General features: G+C 49.9%; 1 protein-coding gene across 1 annotated transcript in view; it reads left to right on the forward strand.

The window, feature by feature from the left end:
• Nucleotides 1-21,129, forward strand: part of ARHGEF39 (Rho guanine nucleotide exchange factor 39) — a 77,540-nt gene extending 56,411 nt beyond the window's left edge. Inside the window, exons 11-12 of the mRNA XM_082261469.1 lie at nucleotides 15,342-15,412; nucleotides 21,028-21,129. Coding sequence (XP_082117595.1) covers nucleotides 15,342-15,412; nucleotides 21,028-21,097 — 141 coding nt within the window. The 3' untranslated portion in view covers nucleotides 21,098-21,129. The remainder of the gene's footprint in view (nucleotides 1-15,341; nucleotides 15,413-21,027) is intronic.
• The last annotated feature ends 2,621 nt before the right edge of the window (nucleotides 21,130-23,750 follow it).

The following is a 23,750-nucleotide window of genomic DNA, read 5'->3' on the forward strand; positions in this document are numbered from 1 at the left end:
TGGCAGGCGACCCACGGCGACTTGTCAGGCGACCAGGTGAACTGGCTCTAAAGATTTGTGGCAAAAACTTTAAATGTACAACATATCGGCCCATACCGATACTTTGTGACCATAATATCGGTATCGGCCCTGAAAAAACCATGTCGGTCTATTCCTAATTCCTACCACTGACACCGACGATGGGCCATAGTTTACTCCCACTGACACCGACGATGGGTCATAGTTTACTCCCACTGACACCGACGATGGGTCATAGTTTACTCCCACTGACACCGACGATGGGCCATAGTTTACTCCCACTGACACCGACGATGGGTCATAGTTTACTCTCACTGACACCGACGATGGGCCATAGTTTACTCTCACTGACACCGACGATGGGTCATAGTTTACTCTCACTGACACCGACGATGGGCCATAGTTTACTCCCACTGACACCGACGATGGGCCATAGTTTACTCCCACTGACACCGACGATGGGTCATAGTTTACTCCCACTGACACCGACGATGGGCCATAGTTTACTCCCACTGACACCGACGATGGGCCATAGTTTACTCCCACTGACACCGACGATGGGCCATAGTTTACTCCCACTGACACCGACGATGGGCCATAGTTTACTCCCACTGACACCGACGATGGGTCATAGTTTACTCCCACTGACACTGACGATGGGCCATAGTTTACTCCCACTGACACCGACGATGGGCCATAGTTTACTCCCACTGACACCGACGATGGGTCATAGTTTACTCTCACTGACACAGACGATGGGCCATAGTTTACTCCCACTGACACCGACGATGGGCCATAGTTTACTCCCACTGACACCGACGATGGGTCATAGTTTACTCCCACTGACACCGACGATGGGCCATAGTTTACTCCCACTGACACCGACGATGGGCCATAGTTTACTCCCACTGACACCGACGATGGGCCATAGTTTACTCCCACTGACACCGACGATGGGTCATAGTTTACTCTCACTGACACCGACGATGGGCCATAGTTTACTCCCACTGACACCGACAATGGGCCATAGTTTACTCCCACTGACACCGACGATGGGCCATAGTTTACTCCCACTGACACCGACGATGGGCCATAGTTTACTCCCACTGACACCGACGATGGGCCATAGTTTACTCCCACTGACACCGACGATGGGCCATAGTTTACTCCCACTGACACCGACGATGGGCCATAGTTTACTCCCACTGACACAGACGATGGGCCATAGTTTACTCCCACTGACACCGACGATGGGCCATAGTTTACTCCCACTGACACCGACGATGGGCCATAGTTTACTCCCACTGACACCGACGATGGGCCATAGTTTACTCTCACTGACACCGACGATGGGCCATAGTTTACTCTCACTGACACCGACGATGGGTCATAGTTTACTCTCACTGACACCGACGATGGGCCATAGTTTACTCCCACTGACACCGACGATGGGCCATAGTTTACTCCCACTGACACCGACGATGGGCCATAGTTTACTCTCACTGACACCGACGATGGGTCATAGTTTACTCTCACTGACACCGACGATGGGCCATAGTTTACTCCCACTGACACCGACGATGGGTCATAGTTTACTCCCACTGACACCGACGATGGGTCATAGTTTACTCCCACTGACACCGACGATGGGTCATAGTTTACTCCCACTGACACCGACGATGGGCCATAGTTTACTCCCACTGACACTAACGATGGGCCATAGTTTACTCCCACTGACACCGACGATGGGCCATAGTTTACTCCCACTGACACTAACGATGGGCCATAGTTTACTCTCACTGACACCGACGATGGGCCATAGTTTACTCCCACTGACACCGACGATGGGCCATAGTTTACTCCCACTGACACCGACGATGGGCCATAGTTTACTCCCACTGACACCGACGATGGGCCATAGTTTACTCCCACTGACACCGACGATGGGCCATAGTTTACTCCCACTGACACTGACGATGGGCCATAGTTTACTCCCACTGACACCGACGATGGGCCATAGTTTACTCCCACTGACACCGACGATGGGCCATAGTTTACTCCCACTGACACCGACGATGGGCCATAGTTTACTCCCACTGACACCGACGATGGGCCATAGTTTACTCCCACTGACACCGACGATGGGTCATAGTTTACTCTCACTGACACAGACGATGGGCCATAGTTTACTCCCACTGACACCGACGATGGGCCATAGTTTACTCCCACTGACACCGACGATGGGTCATAGTTTACTCCCACTGACACCGACGATGGGCCATAGTTTACTCCCACTGACACCGACGATGGGCCATAGTTTACTCCCACTGACACCGACGATGGGCCATAGTTTACTCCCACTGACACCGACGATGGGTCATAGTTTACTCTCACTGACACCGACGATGGGCCATAGTTTACTCCCACTGACACCGACAATGGGCCATAGTTTACTCCCACTGACACCGACGATGGGCCATAGTTTACTCCCACTGACACCGACGATGGGCCATAGTTTACTCCCACTGACACCGACGATGGGCCATAGTTTACTCCCACTGACACCGACGATGGGCCATAGTTTACTCCCACTGACACCGACGATGGGCCATAGTTTACTCCCACTGACACAGACGATGGGCCATAGTTTACTCCCACTGACACCGACGATGGGCCATAGTTTACTCCCACTGACACCGACGATGGGCCATAGTTTACTCCCACTGACACCGACGATGGGCCATAGTTTACTCTCACTGACACCGACGATGGGCCATAGTTTACTCTCACTGACACCGACGATGGGTCATAGTTTACTCTCACTGACACCGACGATGGGCCATAGTTTACTCCCACTGACACCGACGATGGGCCATAGTTTACTCCCACTGACACCGACGATGGGCCATAGTTTACTCTCACTGACACCGACGATGGGTCATAGTTTACTCTCACTGACACCGACGATGGGCCATAGTTTACTCCCACTGACACCGACGATGGGTCATAGTTTACTCCCACTGACACCGACGATGGGTCATAGTTTACTCCCACTGACACCGACGATGGGTCATAGTTTACTCCCACTGACACCGACGATGGGCCATAGTTTACTCCCACTGACACTAACGATGGGCCATAGTTTACTCCCACTGACACCGACGATGGGCCATAGTTTACTCCCACTGACACTAACGATGGGCCATAGTTTACTCTCACTGACACCGACGATGGGCCATAGTTTACTCCCACTGACACCGACGATGGGCCATAGTTTACTCCCACTGACACCGACGATGGGCCATAGTTTACTCCCACTGACACCGACGATGGGCCATAGTTTACTCCCACTGACACCGACGATGGGCCATAGTTTACTCCCACTGACACTGACGATGGGCCATAGTTTACTCCCACTGACACCGACGATGGGCCATAGTTTACTCCCACTGACACCGACGATGGGCCATAGTTTACTCCCACTGACACCGACGATGGGTCATAGTTTACTCCCACTGACACCGACGATGGGTCATAGTTTACTCCCACTGACACCGACGATGGGCCATAGTTTACTCCTACTGACACTAACGATGGGCCATAGTTTACTCCCACTGACACCGACGATGGGCCATAGTTTACTCCCACTGACACTAACGATGGGCCATAGTTTACTCTCACTGACACCGACGATGGGCCATAGTTTACTCCCACTGACACAGACGATGGGTCATAGTTTACTCTCACTGACACCGACGATGGGCCATAGTTTACTCCCACTGACACCGACGATGGGTCATAGTTTACTCTCACTGACACCGACGATGGGCCATAGTTTACTCCCACTGACACCGACGATGGGCCATAGTTTACTCCCACTGACACCGACGATGGGTCATAGTTTACTCTCACTGACACCGACGATGGGCCATAGTTTACTCCCACTGACACCGACGATGGGCCATAGTTTACTCCCACTGACACCGACGATGGGTCATAGTTTACTCCCACTGACACCGACGATGGGCCATAGTTTACTCCCACTGACACCGACGATGGGCCATAGTTTACTCCCACTGACACCGACGATGGGCCATAGTTTACTCCCACTGACACCGACGATGGGCCATAGTTTACTCCCACTGACACCGACGATGGGTCATAGTTTACTCCCACTGACACCGACGATGGGCCATAGTTTACTCCCACTGACACCGACGATGGGCCATAGTTTACTCCCACTGACACCGACGATGGGTCATAGTTTACTCTCACTGACACAGACGATGGGCCATAGTTTACTCCCACTGACACCGACGATGGGCCATAGTTTACTCCCACTGACACCGACGATGGGTCATAGTTTACTCCCACTGACACCGACGATGGGCCATAGTTTACTCCCACTGACACCGACGATGGGCCATAGTTTACTCCCACTGACACCGACGATGGGCCATAGTTTACTCTCACTGACACCGACGATGGGTCATAGTTTACTCTCACTGACACCGACGATGGGCCATAGTTTACTCCCACTGACACCGACGATGGGCCATAGTTTACTCCCACTGACACCGACGATGGGCCATAGTTTACTCTCACTGACACCGACGATGGGCCATAGTTTACTCTCACTGACACCGACGATGGGTCATAGTTTACTCTCACTGACACCGACGATGGGCCATAGTTTACTCCCACTGACACCGACGATGGGCCATAGTTTACTCCCACTGACACCGACGATGGGCCATAGTTTACTCTCACTGACACCGACGATGGGTCATAGTTTACTCTCACTGACACCGACGATGGGCCATAGTTTACTCCCACTGACACCGACGATGGGTCATAGTTTACTCCCACTGACACCGACGATGGGTCATAGTTTACTCCCACTGACACCGACGATGGGTCATAGTTTACTCCCACTGACACCGACGATGGGCCATAGTTTACTCCCACTGACACTAACGATGGGCCATAGTTTACTCCCACTGACACCGACGATGGGCCATAGTTTACTCCCACTGACACTAACGATGGGCCATAGTTTACTCTCACTGACACCGACGATGGGCCATAGTTTACTCCCACTGACACCGACGATGGGCCATAGTTTACTCCCACTGACACCGACGATGGGCCATAGTTTACTCCCACTGACACCGACGATGGGCCATAGTTTACTCCCACTGACACCGACGATGGGCCATAGTTTACTCCCACTGACACTGACGATGGGCCATAGTTTACTCCCACTGACACCGACGATGGGCCATAGTTTACTCCCACTGACACAGACGATGGGCCATAGTTTACTCCCACTGACACCGACGATGGGTCATAGTTTACTCCCACTGACACCGACGATGGGTCATAGTTTACTCCCACTGACACCGACGATGGGCCATAGTTTACTCCTACTGACACTAACGATGGGCCATAGTTTACTCCCACTGACACCGACGATGGGCCATAGTTTACTCCCACTGACACCGACGATGGGCCATAGTTTACTCCCACTGACACCGACGATGGGCCATAGTTTACTCCCACTGACACCGACGATGGGCCATAGTTTACTCCCACTGACACCGACGATGGGCCATAGTTTACTCCCACTGACACCGACGATGGGTCATAGTTTACTCCCACTGACACAGACGATGGGTCATAGTTTACTCTCACTGACACCGACGATGGGCCATAGTTTACTCCCACTGACACCGACGATGGGCCATAGTTTACTCCCACTGACACCGACGATGGGCCATAGTTTACTCTCACTGACACCGACGATGGGTCATAGTTTACTCCCACTGACACAGACGATGGGTCATAGTTTACTCTCACTGACACCGACAATGGGCCATAGTTTACTCCCACTGACACCGACGATGGGTCATAGTTTACTCTCACTGACACCGACGATGGGCCATAGTTTACTCCCACTGACACCGACGATGGGCCATAGTTTACTCCCACTGACACCGACGATGGGTCATAGTTTACTCCCACTGACACCGACGATGGGTCATAGTTTACTCTCACTGACACCGACGATGGGCCATAGTTTACTCCCACTGACACCGACGATGGGTCATAGTTTACTCTCACTGACACCGACGATGGGCCATAGTTTACTCTCACTGACACCGACGATGGGTCATAGTTTACTCTCACTGACACCGACGATGGGCCATAGTTTACTCCCACTGACACCGACGATGGGCCATAGTTTACTCCCACTGACACCGACGATGGGTCATAGTTTACTCCCACTGACACCGACGATGGGCCATAGTTTACTCCCACTGACACCGACGATGGGCCATAGTTTACTCCCACTGACACCGACGATGGGCCATAGTTTACTCCCACTGACACCGACGATGGGCCATAGTTTACTCCCACTGACACCGACGATGGGTCATAGTTTACTCCCACTGACACCGACGATGGGCCATAGTTTACTCCCACTGACACCGACGATGGGCCATAGTTTACTCCCACTGACACCGACGATGGGCCATAGTTTACTCCCACTGACACCGACGATGGGTCATAGTTTACTCTCACTGACACCGACGATGGGCCATAGTTTACTCCCACTGACACCGACAATGGGCCATAGTTTACTCCCACTGACACCGACGATGGGCCATAGTTTACTCCCACTGACACCGACGATGGGCCATAGTTTACTCCCACTGACACCGACGATGGGCCATAGTTTACTCCCACTGACACCGACGATGGGCCATAGTTTACTCCCACTGACACCGACGATGGGCCATAGTTTACTCCCACTGACACAGACGATGGGCCATAGTTTACTCCCACTGACACCGACGATGGGCCATAGTTTACTCTCACTGACACCGACGATGGGTCATAGTTTACTCTCACTGACACCGACGATGGGCCATAGTTTACTCCCACTGACACCGACGATGGGCCATAGTTTACTCCCACTGACACCGACGATGGGCCATAGTTTACTCTCACTGACACCGACGATGGGCCATAGTTTACTCTCACTGACACCGACGATGGGTCATAGTTTACTCTCACTGACACCGACGATGGGCCATAGTTTACTCCCACTGACACCGACGATGGGCCATAGTTTACTCCCACTGACACCGACGATGGGCCATAGTTTACTCTCACTGACACCGACGATGGGTCATAGTTTACTCTCACTGACACCGACGATGGGCCATAGTTTACTCCCACTGACACCGACGATGGGTCATAGTTTACTCCCACTGACACCGACGATGGGTCATAGTTTACTCCCACTGACACCGACGATGGGTCATAGTTTACTCCCACTGACACCGACGATGGGCCATAGTTTACTCCCACTGACACTAACGATGGGCCATAGTTTACTCCCACTGACACCGACGATGGGCCATAGTTTACTCCCACTGACACTAACGATGGGCCATAGTTTACTCTCACTGACACCGACGATGGGCCATAGTTTACTCCCACTGACACCGACGATGGGCCATAGTTTACTCCCACTGACACCGACGATGGGCCATAGTTTACTCCCACTGACACCGACGATGGGCCATAGTTTACTCCCACTGACACCGACGATGGGCCATAGTTTACTCCCACTGACACTGACGATGGGCCATAGTTTACTCCCACTGACACCGACGATGGGCCATAGTTTACTCCCACTGACACAGACGATGGGCCATAGTTTACTCCCACTGACACCGACGATGGGTCATAGTTTACTCCCACTGACACCGACGATGGGTCATAGTTTACTCCCACTGACACCGACGATGGGCCATAGTTTACTCCTACTGACACTAACGATGGGCCATAGTTTACTCCTACTGACACCGACGATGGGCCATAGTTTACTCCCACTGACACCGACGATGGGTCATAGTTTACTCCCACTGACACTAACGATGGGCCATAGTTTACTCTCACTGACACCGACGATGGGCCATAGTTTACTCCCACTGACACCGACGATGGGCCATAGTTTACTCCCACTGACACCGACGATGGGCCATAGTTTACTCCCACTGACACCGACGATGGGCCATAGTTTACTCCCACTGACACCGACGATGGGCCATAGTTTACTCCCACTGACACTGACGATGGGCCATAGTTTACTCCCACTGACACCGACGATGGGCCATAGTTTACTCCCACTGACACAGACGATGGGTCATAGTTTACTCCCACTGACACAGACGATGGGCCATAGTTTACTCCCACTGACACCGACGATGGGTCATAGTTTACTCCCACTGACACAGACGATGGGTCATAGTTTACTCTCACTGACACCGACGATGGGCCATAGTTTACTCCCACTGACACCGACGATGGGCCATAGTTTACTCCCACTGACACCGACGATGGGCCATAGTTTACTCTCACTGACACCGACGATGGGTCATAGTTTACTCCCACTGACACAGACGATGGGTCATAGTTTACTCTCACTGACACCGACAATGGGCCATAGTTTACTCCCACTGACACCGACGATGGGTCATAGTTTACTCTCACTGACACCGACGATGGGCCATAGTTTACTCCCACTGACACCGACGATGGGTCATAGTTTACTCCCACTGACACCGACGATGGGTCATAGTTTACTCCCACTGACACCGACGATGGGCCATAGTTTACTCCCACTGACACCGACGATGGGTCATAGTTTACTCCCACTGACACCGACGATGGGCCATAGTTTACTCCCACTGACACTAACGATGGGCCATAGTTTACTCCCACTGACACCGACGATGGGCCATAGTTTACTCCCACTGACACTGACGATGGGTCATAGTTTACTCTCACTGACAGCGACGATGGGCCATAGTTTACTCCCACTGACACCGACGATGGGTCATAGTTTACTCCCACTGACACCGACGATGGGTCATAGTTTACTCTCACTGACACTAACGATGGGCCATAGTTTACTCCCACTGACACCGACGATGGGCCATAGTTTACTCCCACTGACACTGACGATGGGTCATAGTTTACTCCCACTGACACCGACGATGGGTCATAGTTTACTCCCACTGACACCGACGATGGGTCATAGTTTACTCCCACTGACACCGACGATGGGCCATAGTTTACTCCCACTGACACCGACGATGGGCCATAGTTTACTCTCACTGACACTGACGATGGGTCATAGTTTACTCCCACTGACACTAACGATGGGCCATAGTTTACTCCCACTGACACCGACGATGGGCCATAGTTTACTCCCACTGACACCGACGATGGGCCATAGTTTACTCCCACTGACACCGACGATGGGCCATAGTTTACTCCCACTGACACCGACGATGGGCCATAGTTTACTCCCACTGACACCGACGATGGGTCATAGTTTACTCTCACTGACACTGACGATGGGTCATAGTTTACTCTCACTGACACTGACGATGGGTCATAGTTTACTCTCACTGACAGCGACGATGGGCCATAGTTTACTCCCACTGACACCGACGATGGGTCATAGTTTACTCTCACTGACACTGACGATGGGTCATAGTTTACTCTCACTGACACCGACGATGGGTCATAGTTTACTCCCACTGACACCGACGATGGGTCATAGTTTACTCCCACTGACACCGACGATGGGCCATAGTTTACTCCCACTGACACCGACGATGGGCCATAGTTTACTCCCACTGACACCGGGTCTTTTTCTACTCTTACTGGCCTCAGTATGAAGGGCAGTTTACTGGTCCTTTGTTTGAGAACGTTTGGAGACCCCTGGCCTAGAATATCTTCACCTAAATCCGGATACTTCTCACACAAAGGTCTTTCTAGGAGAACAGAAATTTTCTCTAAGTTCTTTTGCTCCACAGCTGAGATTCAAATGAAATCCCACAGGGAGATTCGCCATGAGAGTTATAGGCCTAATGGTTGCACCCTTCTCCCAGTTCCATTCAAGAACTTTGCTAGTAAACATTCTATCAGCATGGAAAAGGCCGGCTCTTTCCCTGCGTCTACCCATTGCTTCTATCCCCGTAAACAATGGATCACCACCAACATGGAGAATGGGAGACTCCTTCCTCCCCTACAATTGGAAGGTTCTTACAACAGACGTTAGTTTGTGAGGCTAGGGATGAGTCTTTCAATCCTTGATGGTTCAAGGAAAATGGTCCAGGGAGACGGCCTAACTCCTCCTCAACATCTTGGAGCTCAGGAAAAAAAGACACTCAATCTGGGTGCAGTCAGACAGCACCACCACAGTGACATATATAAACCTTTAGGGAGGCACAAGGAGCTTGGCTGCCTAGAAGGAAGCATACCAGATTCTCTCCTAGACAGAAACTAACTGTCCAGCATCTTCTGCAATCCACATCTCAGGAGTGTATAATTGGCAGATGGATTATCCCAGCCACCGCTGCCTGGATTAAGGTGAATGGTTTCTTCATCCAATCTGTTCAGTCTGATTTGCCTCCTTTTAAGGAAGAATGGGCTCCCTCCAGACAATCCTGCCCTCAATTTATCCACTGCTATATATGCTGAGACACAAAAATCTAGAGCTAGGAGCGCAGTACACAGAGGAGCCTTGGTGTAAGCACTGCGGTTCCATCGTAGATTGGCAAACGCGTGAGGAAACCCTCTGGTGTTAGCGTTGAATTGTTAGATGGTCAGTTTGGACTTTTGCAGCTGCTAAGTGTGCTGGGAAATGTCTGTATGGAATGGTTTCTTCATCCTGATGTGTTCAGTCTGATATTCAAAAAATAGGGGACTCCAGAAGTGCCGACCCTGCCCTCCAGACACAACAAGCTACCTCTGTATCTAAAGCTAGGGATCCTCTAGCCTGGTCTCAGTTCAAGCTGATCTATATCTTTCCTCCACCCAGCATTCTACCTTGCCTGTTTCACAAGATAGAGCGAGGAGAGCGATAGAGAGGAAGTCTGTGATTCTTTTGGTGCCAAACTGGCCCACAGACATAGACTTTTCACAGAAGACCCCTGGCATCTTCCCAACGATCGGATCTGCTCTTTCAGGGCCCTCTATTCAACTCTGCCTCACAGTCTCTGGCTTTAATGGCATGGCTGTTGAACCCGAGGTCTTGAAGGATAGAGAGGTCTTCTGAGTCTGTGATTCCTACCTTGCTGAAGACAAGAAAAGCAACGTCCAGGTAGATTTATTATCGTACCTGAAAAGCTTACTTCAGCTGGTGTGAGTGCAGTCATTTCCATGCCAGTCATTTCTGTAACGAAACCGCGACCCACACTGTATTTGTGGGCTTCCGTCACTATATCGCTTCCTAGATATCAGATATTATAGCAGCCTATTGCAACCAAGAATGAGGCAGCACTCGTTTCAGCTGCAAAATCTGGAAAAACTCCTTTATTGAACAAGAATACAAACTTTTTATACACTTGAAAAGTATGACAGTCACTACATGAAGAATGACCCGAATATTTACCCAAAACATCACACAATGGTTAGATAACGAGGTACAGCTGACTCATGGCTAATCCCCCTCTAGCAACTACTTTAGCTGACAAGGATATCATTAACATGCTAATTAACTTATCACCTAAACCAGCCTAGGTGGAGTACATGGAATCAACATAATCCACAATGTGTGGAAGACAGGTGGTTGAGCCTCCGCTATGAGTCTGACTGTCTCTGGGGTGACATGGACTTGAATACAAAGTAACATTACTCCAAGGGCCCCACAGATAGTGTCTGTCTTTTATTTCCAGTAACGGTGAGTACCGTCACAATTACCGTGTATTCTGCATTCTGGCCTTCTTTCAAACAGATCCTGACCAGAATCTGCCTCTCAGCACCTAAAAAGGGCCGGTTCTGACCTTATCCATCCTATTCCAAATGCCTCTGGCTTCATACTCATTAAAACCTTTTATTCAAAGTGTTTCTCTACACAGAAAATGGCACCATGTCCCTTACAGAGGATGGCGCCATGTCTTACACAGAAGATGGCACCATGTCCCACACAGAGGACGACGCCATGTCTTACACAGAAGATGGCACCATGTCTTACACAGAAGATGGCACCATGTCCTACACAGAGGATGGCACCATGTCCTGCACAGAAGAAGGCACCATGTCCTGCACAGAAGATGGCACCATGTCTTACACAGAAGATGGCACCATGTCTTACACAGAAGATGGCACCATGTCCTACACAGAAGATGGCACCATGTCCTGCACAGAAGAAGGCACCATGTCCTGCACAGAAGATGGCACCATGTCTTACACAGAAGATGGCACCATGTCTTACACAGAAGATGGCACCATGTCCTACACAGAAGATGGCACCATGTCCTGCACAGAAGAAGGCACCATGTCCTACACAGAAGATGGCACCATGTCCTACACAGAAGATGGCACCATGTCCTGCACAGAAGAAGGCACCATGTCCTGCACAGAAGATGGCACCATGTCCCACACAGAGGACGACGCCATGTCTTACACAGAAGATGGTGCCATGTCCTGCACAGAAGATGGCACCATGTCTTACACAGAAGATGGCACCATGTCCTACACAGAAGATGGCACCATGTCCCACACAGAGGATGGTGCCATGTCTTACACAGAAGATGGCACCATGTCCTACAGAGAAGGAGGCACCATGTCCTACACAGAAGAAGGCACCATGTCCTACACAGAAGATGGCACCATGTCCCACACAGAGGATGGCGCCATGTCTTACACAGAAGATGGCACCATGTCCCACACAGAGGATGACGCCATGTCTTACACAGAAGATGGCACCATGTCTTACACAGAAGATGGCACCGTGTCTTACACAGAAGATGGCACCATGTCCTACACAGAAGAGGCACCATGTCCTACACAGAAGATTGTGCCATGTCTTACACAGAAGATGGCACCATGTCCTACACAGAAGATGGCACCGTGTCCCACACAGAGGATGGTGCCATGTCTTACACAGAAGAAGGCACCATGTCCTACAGAGAAGGAGGCACCATGTCCTACACAGAAGAAGGCACCATGTCCTACACAGAAGATGGCACCATGTCCCACACAGAAGATGGTGCCATGTCCTACACAGAAGATGGCGCCATGTCCTACACAGAAGATGGCACCATGTCCTACACAGAAGATGGCACCATGTCCTACACAGAAGATGGCACCATGTCCTACACAGAAGATGGCACCGTGTCCTACACAGAAGATGGCACCGTGTCCCACACAGAGGATGGCGCCATGTCTTACACAGAAGATGGCACCGTGTCCCACACAGAAGATGGTGCCATGTCCTACACAGAAGATTGCGTCGTGTCTTACACAGAAGATTGCACCATGTCCCACACAGAAGATTGCACCATGTCTTACACAGAAGATTGCACCATGTCTTACACAGAAGATGGCACCATGTCCCACACAGAGGATGGCACCATGTCTTACACAGAAGATGGTGCCATGTCCTGCACAGAAGATTGCACCATGTCTTATACAGAAGATTGCGCCATCTCCTACACAGAAGATGGCACCATGTCCTACACAGAAGATGGCACCATGTCCTACACAGAAGATGGCACCGTGTCCTACACAGAAGATGGCACCGTGTCCCACACAGAGGATGGCGCCATGTCTTACACAGAAGATGGCACCGTGTCCCACACAGAAGATGGTGCCATGTCCTACACAGAAGATTGCATCGTGTCTTACACAGAAGATTGCACCATGTCCCACACAGAAGATTGCACCATGTCTTACACAGAAGATTGCACCATGTCCTGCACAGAAGATTGCACCATGTCCTGCACAGAAGATTGCACCATGTCCTGCACAGAAGATTGCACCATGTCCTACACAGAAGATTGCACCATGTCTTACACAGAAGATTGCACCATGTCTTACACAGAAGATGGCACCATGTCCCACACAGAGGATGGCACCATGTCTTACACAGAAGATGGCACCATGTCCCACACAGAGGATGGCGCCATGTCCTGCACAGAAGATTGCACCATGTCTTATACAAAAGATTGCGCCATGTCTTACACAGAAGATGGCACCATGTCCCACACAGATGATGGCGCCATGTCCGCACAGAAGATTGTGCCATGTCCTACACAGAAGATGGCACCATGTCTTACACAGAAGACAGCACCATGTTCTACACAGAAGAAGGCACCATGTCCTACACAAAATATGGTGCCATGTCCTACAGAGAAGATGGCGCCATGTCCTACAGAGAAGATGGCGCCATGTCCTACAGAGAAGATGGCGCCATGTCCTATACAGAAGGAGGCACCACGTCCTACACAGAAAAAGGCGCCATGTCCTACACAGAAGATGGCGCCATGTCCTACACAGAAGATGGCGCCATGTCTTACACAGAAGGAGGCACCATGTTCTACACAGAAGAAGGCACCATGTTCTACACAGAATAAGGCACCATGTCCTACACAGAAGAAGGCACCATGTCCTACACAAAATATGGCGCCATGTCCTACACAGAAGATGGAGCCATGTCCTAAACAAAATATGGCGCCATGTCCTACACAGAAGATGGCGCCATGTCATACACAGAAGAAGGCACCATGTCCTACACAAAATATGGCGCCATGTCCTACACAGAAGATGGCGCCATGTCCTACACAGAAGATGGCGCCATGTCCTACATAGAGGATGGCGTCATGTCATTCACAGAAGATGGCGCCATGTTCTACACAGAAGATGGCTCCATGTCCTACACAGAGGATGGCGTCATGTCCTACACAGAGGATGGCGTCATGTCATTCACGGAAGACAGTGACATGTCCCACACAGAGGATTTTGCCGTGTCCTACACAGAAGATGGCGCCATGTCCTACACAGAAGATGGCGCCATGTCCTACACAGAGGATGGCGTCATGTCCTACACAGAGGATGGCGTCATGTCCTACACAGAGGATGGCGTCATGTCTTACACAGAAGATGGCGCCATGTCCTACACAATGCACAGCCCACCCCATTATGTTTATTGGGATCATTGAGGAATGGGTTAGGGTTAGGGTCTGCTTCATACCCATGGAACATGGGATGGAGATGTAATGGTATCCCCAATTTGCTGGAGCCTTTATATAGCTGCCCAGGCATGGTATGTTATCAGGTGCGAGCTTCCAGCACCGTTAGGCTTATCTTGGCACGCGGGTCATTGAACATGGCCATAGACTTACATTATCACTCAAGATTTTGCTGGAAATTTACTAAAAAAATAGTTTAGACTGATAAAGTTTTGTATATTTAAATACTTTATTGGTGTAATGATTTGTGTGTTCCCTCTACAGGTTAACGTGCTGAGAGAAGATTCTGGAAATTCAGAAGAAGCATCATGGAAGCGAATGCGAGTCACTGAGCCGTATGTACATCGAGTCCTTCAAATCCGGGACATCAAATTCCTAAAATGTCTAAAAACACGCAAAGGTCAGCTACATTTATCAGGGCCCTCCCCACAAGGTCAACTATATTTATCAACGCCCCTCCTCCAAAAGGTCAGCTATAATTATCAATGCCCCTCCTCCAAAAGGTCAGCTAAACTTATCAGGACCCTCCCCCACAAAATCAGCTAAATTTATCATAGCCCCGCCTCCTCCACAAGGTCAGCTAAATTTATCATAGCCCCACCTCCTCCACAAGGTCAGCTAAATTTATCATAGCCCCGCCTCCTCCACAAGGTCAGCTAGATTTATCATAGCCCCGCCTCCTCCACAAGGTCAGCTAGATTTATCATAGCCCCGCCTCCTCCACAAGGTCAGCTAGATTTATCATAGCCCCGCCTCCTCCACAAGGTCAGCTAGATTTATCATAGCCCCGCCTCCTCCACAAGGTCAGCTAGATTTATCATAGCCCCGCCTCCTCCACAAGGTCAGCTAAATTTATCATTGCTCCCTTCCTCACAAGGTCAGCTAGATTTATCATAGCCCCGCCTCCTCCACAAGGTCAGCTAGATTTATCATAGCCCCGCCTCCTCCACAAGGTCAGCTAGATTTATCATTGCTTCCTTCCTCACAAGGTCAGCTAGATTTATCAGGACCCCTCATCCACGTCAGATAAATGTATCATTGCCCCCTCCCCCACAAGGTCACCTAGATTGGGGGGGAGACCCCACATCCTCCGCCCTGGCTAACTGTTGGGAAGGGAGGACGACCGCCTTCTCTCCTGGACTGTAGAACTGCCACTGGGGAGATGAGCCGGCTGCTCCATCCCCCGTACCTTTATCCAGTTGCTGGGATGACATTCCTCTGGTACTGTCTCCCAGGTGCAAGTCTGGGGTGGGGAACCCTTTCCTCTGCTCTTGGGTCATCATACTGCCACTGGGGAGATGAGCCGACTACTCCATCTCCTGTACCCTCGCCCATCTGCTGTACAGACATTCCCCCATCCAAGCTCGTCAAGATGAATCCGCACTTGCTGCATCCGCCATAAGAGCTCCGCTTCCATACCTGGTGGAGGCAAAAGCACGCACTCTCCCCCATTGCTGACACTTCAGCCAGGATTTCAGAGCTGTCAGCTGGTACTTCCTAATAGTCCCAGGCAAAGGAAGCCCAGACCTGCTGCTGAGCCCAATCTAGCAACCGACTGTAGGCGATCTCCAGCTCCCATTCCTGAACGCCTAGAAACTCCAAATCTTCCAGCGCCCAGAGCACTTCTGAGACATTCAGCATCGGTTCTCTGTAATTCATGATTTCCTCCAAACACCACTCCACATTGACTTTATTCCAAATATAAGTTTCTATACACTTCAAAAATAGGTCAGTCACCACATGAACAATAAAACCAAATCTTACACATTGGGGTAAACATCACAAGAATAATCCTATCAGGATTGACAGACAGACAGAAACAATAGGTGACTCAATTAACCATGGAAAGACACACTCAGGAGGCACACAATGGGGAAGTCACACCTAGGAGGCACACAATGAGAAATCACACCTAGGAGGCACACAATGGGGAAGTCACACCTAGGAGGCACACAATGAGAAATCACACCTAGGAGGCACACAATGGGGAAGTCACACCTAGGAGGCACACAATGGGGAAGTCACACCTAGGAGGCACACAATGGGAAGTCACACCTAGGAGGCACACAATGGGAATTCACACCTAGGAGGCACACAATGGGAATTCACACCTAGGAGGCACACAAGGGGAAGTCACACCTAGGACGCACACAATAGGAAGTCACACCTAGGAGGCACACAATGGGAAGTCACACCTAGGAGGCACACAATGGGAATTCACACCTAGGAGGCACACAATGGGAAGTCACACCTAGGAGGCACACAATGGGAAGTCACACCTAGGAGGCACACGATGGGAAGTCACACCTAGGAGGCACACAATGGGGAGTCACACCTAGGAGGCACACAATGGGGAAGTCACACCTAGGAGGCACACAATGGGAAGTCACACCTAGGAGGCACACAATGGGAAGTCACACCTAGGAGGCACACAATGGGAAGTCACACCTAGGAGGCACACAATGGGAAGTCACACCTAGGAGGCACACAATGGGAAGTCACACCTAGGAGGCACACAATGGGAATTCACACCTAGGAGGCACACAAGGGGAAGTCACACCTAAGACGCACACAATGGGAAGTCACACCTAGGAGGCACACAATGGGAATTCACACCTAGGAGGCACACAATGGGAATTCACACCTAGGAGGCACACAATGGGAAGTCACACCTAGGAGGCACACAATGGGAAGTCACACCTAGGACGCACACAATGGGAAGTCACACCTAGGAGGCACACAATGGGAAGTCACACCTAGGACGCACACAATGGGAAGTCACACCTAGGAGGCACACAATGGGAAGTCACACCTAGGAGGCACACAATGGGAATTCACACCTAGGAGGCACACAATGGGAAGTCACACCTAGGACGCACACAATGGGAAGTCACACCTAGGAGGCACACAATGGGAAGTCACACCTAGGAGGCACACAAGGGGAAGTCACACCTAGGACGCACACAATGGGAAGTCACACCTAGGAGGCACACAATGGGAAGTCACACCTAGGACGCACACAATGGGAAGTCACAACTAGGAGGCACACAATGGGAATTCACACCTAGGAGGCACACAATGGGAAGTCACACCTAGGAGGCACACAATGGGAATTCACACCTAGGAGGCACACAATGGGAAGTCACACCTAGGAGGCACACAATGGGAAGTCACACCTAGGACGCACACAATGGGAAGTCACACCTAGGAGGCACACAATGGGAAGTCACACCTAGGAGGCACACAATGGGAAGTCACAACTAGGAGGCACACAATGGGAAGTCACACCTAGGACGCACACAATGGGAATTCACACCTAGGAGGCACACAATGGGAATTCACACCTAGGAGGCACACAATGGGAATTCACACCTAGGAGGCACACAATGGGAAGTCACACCTAGGAGGCACACAATGGGAATTCACACCTAGGAGGCACACAATGGGAATTCACACCTAGGAGGCACACAATGGGAAGTCACACCTAGGAGGCACACAATGGGAAGTCACACCTAGGAGGCACACAATGGGAAGTCACACCTAGGAGGCACACAATGGGAAGTCACACCTAGGAGGCACACAATGGGAAGTCACACCTAGGAGGCACACGATGGGAAGTCACACCTAGGAGGCACACAATGGGAAGTCACACCTAGGAGGCACACAATGGGAAGTCACACCTAGGAGGCACACAATGGGAAGTCACACCTAGGAGGCACACAATGGGAATTCACACCTAGGAGGCACACAATGGGAAGTCACACCTAGGAGGCACACAATGGGAAGTCACACCTAGGACGCACACAATGGGAAGTCACACCTAGGAGGCACACAATGGGAAGTCACACCTAGGAGGCACACAATGGGAAGTCACACCTAGGACGCACACAATGGGAAGTCACAACTAGGAGGCACACAATGGGAATTCACACCTAGGAGGCACACAATGGGAAGTCACACCTAGGAGGCACACAATGGGAATTCACACCTAGGAGGCACACAATGGGAAGTCACACCTAGGAGGCACACAATGGGAAGTCACACCTAGGACGCACACAATGGGAAGTCACACCTAGGAGGCACACAATGGGAAGTCACACCTAGGAGGCACACAATGAGAAATCACACCTAGGAGGCACACAATGGGAAGTCACACCTAGGAGGCACACAATGGGAAGTCACACCTAGGAGGCACACAATGGGAATTCACACCTAGGAGGCACACAATGGGAATTCACACCTAGGAGGCACACAATGGGAAGTCACACCTAGGAGGCACACAATGAGAAATCACACCTAGGAGGCACACAATGGGAAGTCACACCTAGGACGCACACAATGGGAAGTCACACCTAGGAGGCACACAATGGGAATTCACACCTAGGAGGCACACAATGGGAATTCACACCTAGGAGGCACACAATGGGAAGTCACACCTAGGAGGCACACAATGGGAAGTCACACCTAGGAGGCACACAATGGGAAGTCACACCTAGGAGGCACACAATGGGAAGTCACACCTAGGAGGCACACAAGGGGAAGTCACACCTAGGAGGCACACAATGGGAAGTCACACCTAGGAGGCACACAATGGGAATTCACACCTAGGAGGCACACAATGAGAAGTCACACCTAGGAGGCACACAATGGGAAGTCACACCTAGGAGGCACACAATGGGAAGTCACACCTAGGAGGCACACAATGGGAAGTCACACCTAGGAGGCACACAATGGGAAGTCACACCTAGAAGTGATATGAAATAGCTGCTAAATTCTGGTAAATTGTGCCCACATCCCTGAAATCTAGATTATGTATGTATTATTGGGGGATATTCAGGGATTATGGGGGGTGGGCAGGGTTGATATTGGACGATGGTCAGGGATTATTGGGGGATGGTCAGGGTTGATATTGGACAATGGTCAGGGTTGATATTGGATGATGGTCAGGGATTATTGGGGGATGGTCAGGGTTGATATTGGACAATGGTCAGGGATTATTGGGGGATGGTCAGGGTTGATATTGGACAATGGTCAGGGTTGATATTGGGCGATGGTCAGGGATTATGGGGGGTGGGCAGGGTTGATATTGGACAATGGTCAGGGTTGATATTGGATGATGGTCAGGGATTATTGGGGGGTGGTCAGGGTTGATATTGGACAATGGTCAGGGATTATTGGGGGGTGGTCAGGGTTGATATTGGACAATGGTCAGGGATTATTGGGGGGTGGTCAGGGTTGATATTGGACAATGGTCAGGGTTGATATTGGATGATGGTCAGGGATTATTGGGGGGTGGTCAGGGTTGATATTGGACAATGGTCAGGGATTATTGGGGGGTGGTCAGGGTTGATATTGGACAATGGTCAGGGTTGATATTGGATGATGGTCAGGGTTGATATTGGATGATGGTCAGGGATTATTGGGGGGTGGTCAGGGTTGATATTGGACAATGGTCAGGGATTATTGGGGGGTGGTCAGGGTTGATATTGGACAATGGTCAGGGATTATTGGGGGGTGGTCAGGGTTGATATTGGACAATGGTCAGGGTTGATATTGGATGATGGTCAGGGATTATTGGGGGGTGGTCAGGGTTGATATTGGACAATGGTCAGGGATTATTGGGGGGTGGTCAGGGTTGATATTGGACAATGGTCAGGGTTGATATTGGATGATGGTCAGGGATTATTGGGGGGTGGTCAGGGTTGATATTGGACAATGGTCAGGGATTATTGGGGGGTGGTCAGGGTTGATATTGGACAATGGTCAGGGTTGATATTGGATGATGGTCAGGGATTATTGGGGGGTGGTCAGGGTTTATATTGGCTGATGGTTGGGGTGGCTCACAGGCGGAGATCTGACCTTTATTTGATTTCTCCATAGTTCACCTTGGTTGGGGCTCCCGGTATCGTCTCTTTCGTGAGTTCTCATTGACTTTTATTTTATTTTTTAGCGTTGAAGAAAAGTCGGAGGCACCATCGCAGACCGATAACGGAGCCGGGTGGAGATGTGTCATTCTATAACCTGTCTTCGTATCAACGTTGGGTGGGGAGGGGGTGGTATGCCGTATTCTTCTCTGGTCAGGAGGAAGATATCTGCTCAAATCTGGAGCTGTGTTACCCTGTCTGCCCTTCCCCCAGGGGTCTGTTACTTTGTATATAATACTCTTCTCTGGACTGGACGCTGGGTGTATATAAATGACTTGGGAGCAGGGTGTATATAGCACTCCGGCAGTGGGTGGGTGGCGGGTGTATATAATACTCTTCTCTGATTGGGCACTGGGCGGAGAGTATATATAGCACTTTCCCTCAGTGTAGAGAACACTCGGGATGCCCTCTCAGGAGATGGGTGTATATGACTTGGATGCAGGGTGTATATAGCACTCAGGAGATGGGTGTATATGACTTGGATGCAGGGTGTATATAGCACTCAGGAGATGGGTGTATATGACTTGGATGCAGGGTGTATATAGCACTCAGTAGACGGGTGTATATGACTTGGATGCAGGGTGTATATAGCACTCAGGAGACGGGTGTATATGACTTGGATGCAGGGTGTATATAGTACTCTTCCTGTGATTGGGGCCCTGCATGTCTATAGTCACCTTGTGGTGGACTCCGTATGATCTTCTCAGATGTGGTGACTGGACAGATCGGTGGAAATGCCATTTATCTGTAAAACATTGTATACAAAATATTGTAATAAAATTCTGCCAGACATTTCAGTGTGTCACGTTGTCTTCTCTGTCACGTTGTCTTCTCTGTCACTTTGTCTTCTCTGTCACGTTGTCTTCTCTGTCACTTTGTCTTCTCTGTCACTTTGTCTTCTCTGTCACTTTGTCTTCTCTGTCACGTTGTCTTCTCTGTCACGTTGTCTTCTCTGTCACTTTGTCTTCTCTGTCACTTTGTCTTCTCTGTCACGTTGTCTTCTCTGTCACGTTGTCTTCTCTGTCACCTTGTCTTCTCTGTCACCTTGTCTTCTTTGTCTTCTCTGTCACTTTGTCTTATACTGCTCTGATAAGCAGTGTCTATGCAAATAAGCCAAGATCAATAATTAAGGAGATTCTCAACTTATTTCCATAAATCAACAAAAACTCGAGATTGTTTATTGGCGCTAACCTGAAGATAAGAGGAATACAATTTTGTGCAAAAATATATATATTTATTAAATAAAATGAGTGCAGAATAATGTCAAAAATATAACTGTTAATAAACACAAAATGTGAAACATAATTGAATAATAATATGAATCACACAGGTAATGTGAGGATATTATTATAGAATATCAAAGTAACCAAAACCAATAACTTCTGGAATGGGATTCATAGCTTCTCATGAGCTCACAAAATATGGAAACAAAATTTGACAGATTTGACATGTGACCTCTCTCAGCCTTCCGGGGCTTAAGTGGTTAAAAAAAATTAAACATTCTGATCTCTTGTTCATTGTTGAAATCCAGACAAGAATTATACTTCTCTCTTTATATCCCAGCCTGGCACCCTGGCTGGTCCTTATCTTGGCGTGTTGTCTGGGCCCCTTTAATTTATTGGCCTGAGAAAGTCTTTGCTATAATTTTCTGTAAGACTCTTCACCCAATGACAATGAACTTCCATTCACCTCATGACAAAATGGCTGCCAGGATCCCCAATATAACAATATGTATAAAATAATATGTATGGCCTTATATGATCCCGTCCCAATAGTTCTGACGGGGGGTTTGACATCACATTATTAAGCCATGCATCAGCCCCTTTATTATTATTTTTGTGAGGTTCCTTTCATATATACTCGTTACCCTGTTCACTAATTTTGTTTTTTGTTTGTGATTTTTTTGTCATCACCTTTATTTGCATATCTCATAGATTTGCATCTTCTCATCCCTTATGACTTTAAGCCTGGGGTGTTGAACTCAATTTCATCGCGGGCCACATCAGTATTACGGTTGCCCTCAAAGGGCCAGTTTTATCTGTAAGATTAGATGTCCAAAGCACCCCACGCCCCCTTACATGAGATATCAAGAGCCCCTCCCCCCCACCATCAGAAGTCAACCACCCTTCTTTACACCCCCTTACCTTGTGCTGCTACCGGGAAGAAGATGCAGGTGGATCTGGGAAGAATTAAAGTACAAGGTCTGGAGGAGGAACAGAGGAGGGTTGGAGTCAGCTTCCAGACTCTGCTGAATGCTGAGACGAGGGGGGGCAGATACAGGGTGGTGTTGCGGCTGTACAGAGAGGTGCAGGATCTGTAGGAGGCAGGGGAGGACTGGACCAGGGAGCAAGGGGGCAATTGGCCCCTGGGCCACTCTGATGCTCCGTAAAAAGGCTGTACAGCTTCTGCCACAGACATGCCTAAAGGATTCCTGGTGAAGAGAAGTAAAAAGTCCCCACCAATGACCTACTGAGTGTGGGATGAAGACAAGGACAGAGCACAGGCCTCCCCCCCAGCATGGTGTAATGTTCTGGTACCTCTGGTACCCTTATTTCCACATTTCTCTCTTAATATTGCGTCCCATCTTGCTATCCAAATGGGACGCATACACCTTTAAGGGCAATGACATCATCGCCGAGCGCCGCTATGAGCGGCTATTTCAATCGCCGGCTTTCTCTCACTCATTGCTCGTTCAAACCGCATGTTCACCGCACCTTCTCTTGTGAAGCTGGAGCTGCTGGCTATTCCC

This window comes from Pelophylax lessonae (genome assembly GCF_965119305.1).
Source record: "Pelophylax lessonae genome assembly, chromosome: 1".
Lineage (NCBI taxonomy): Eukaryota > Metazoa > Chordata > Amphibia > Anura > Ranidae > Pelophylax > Pelophylax lessonae.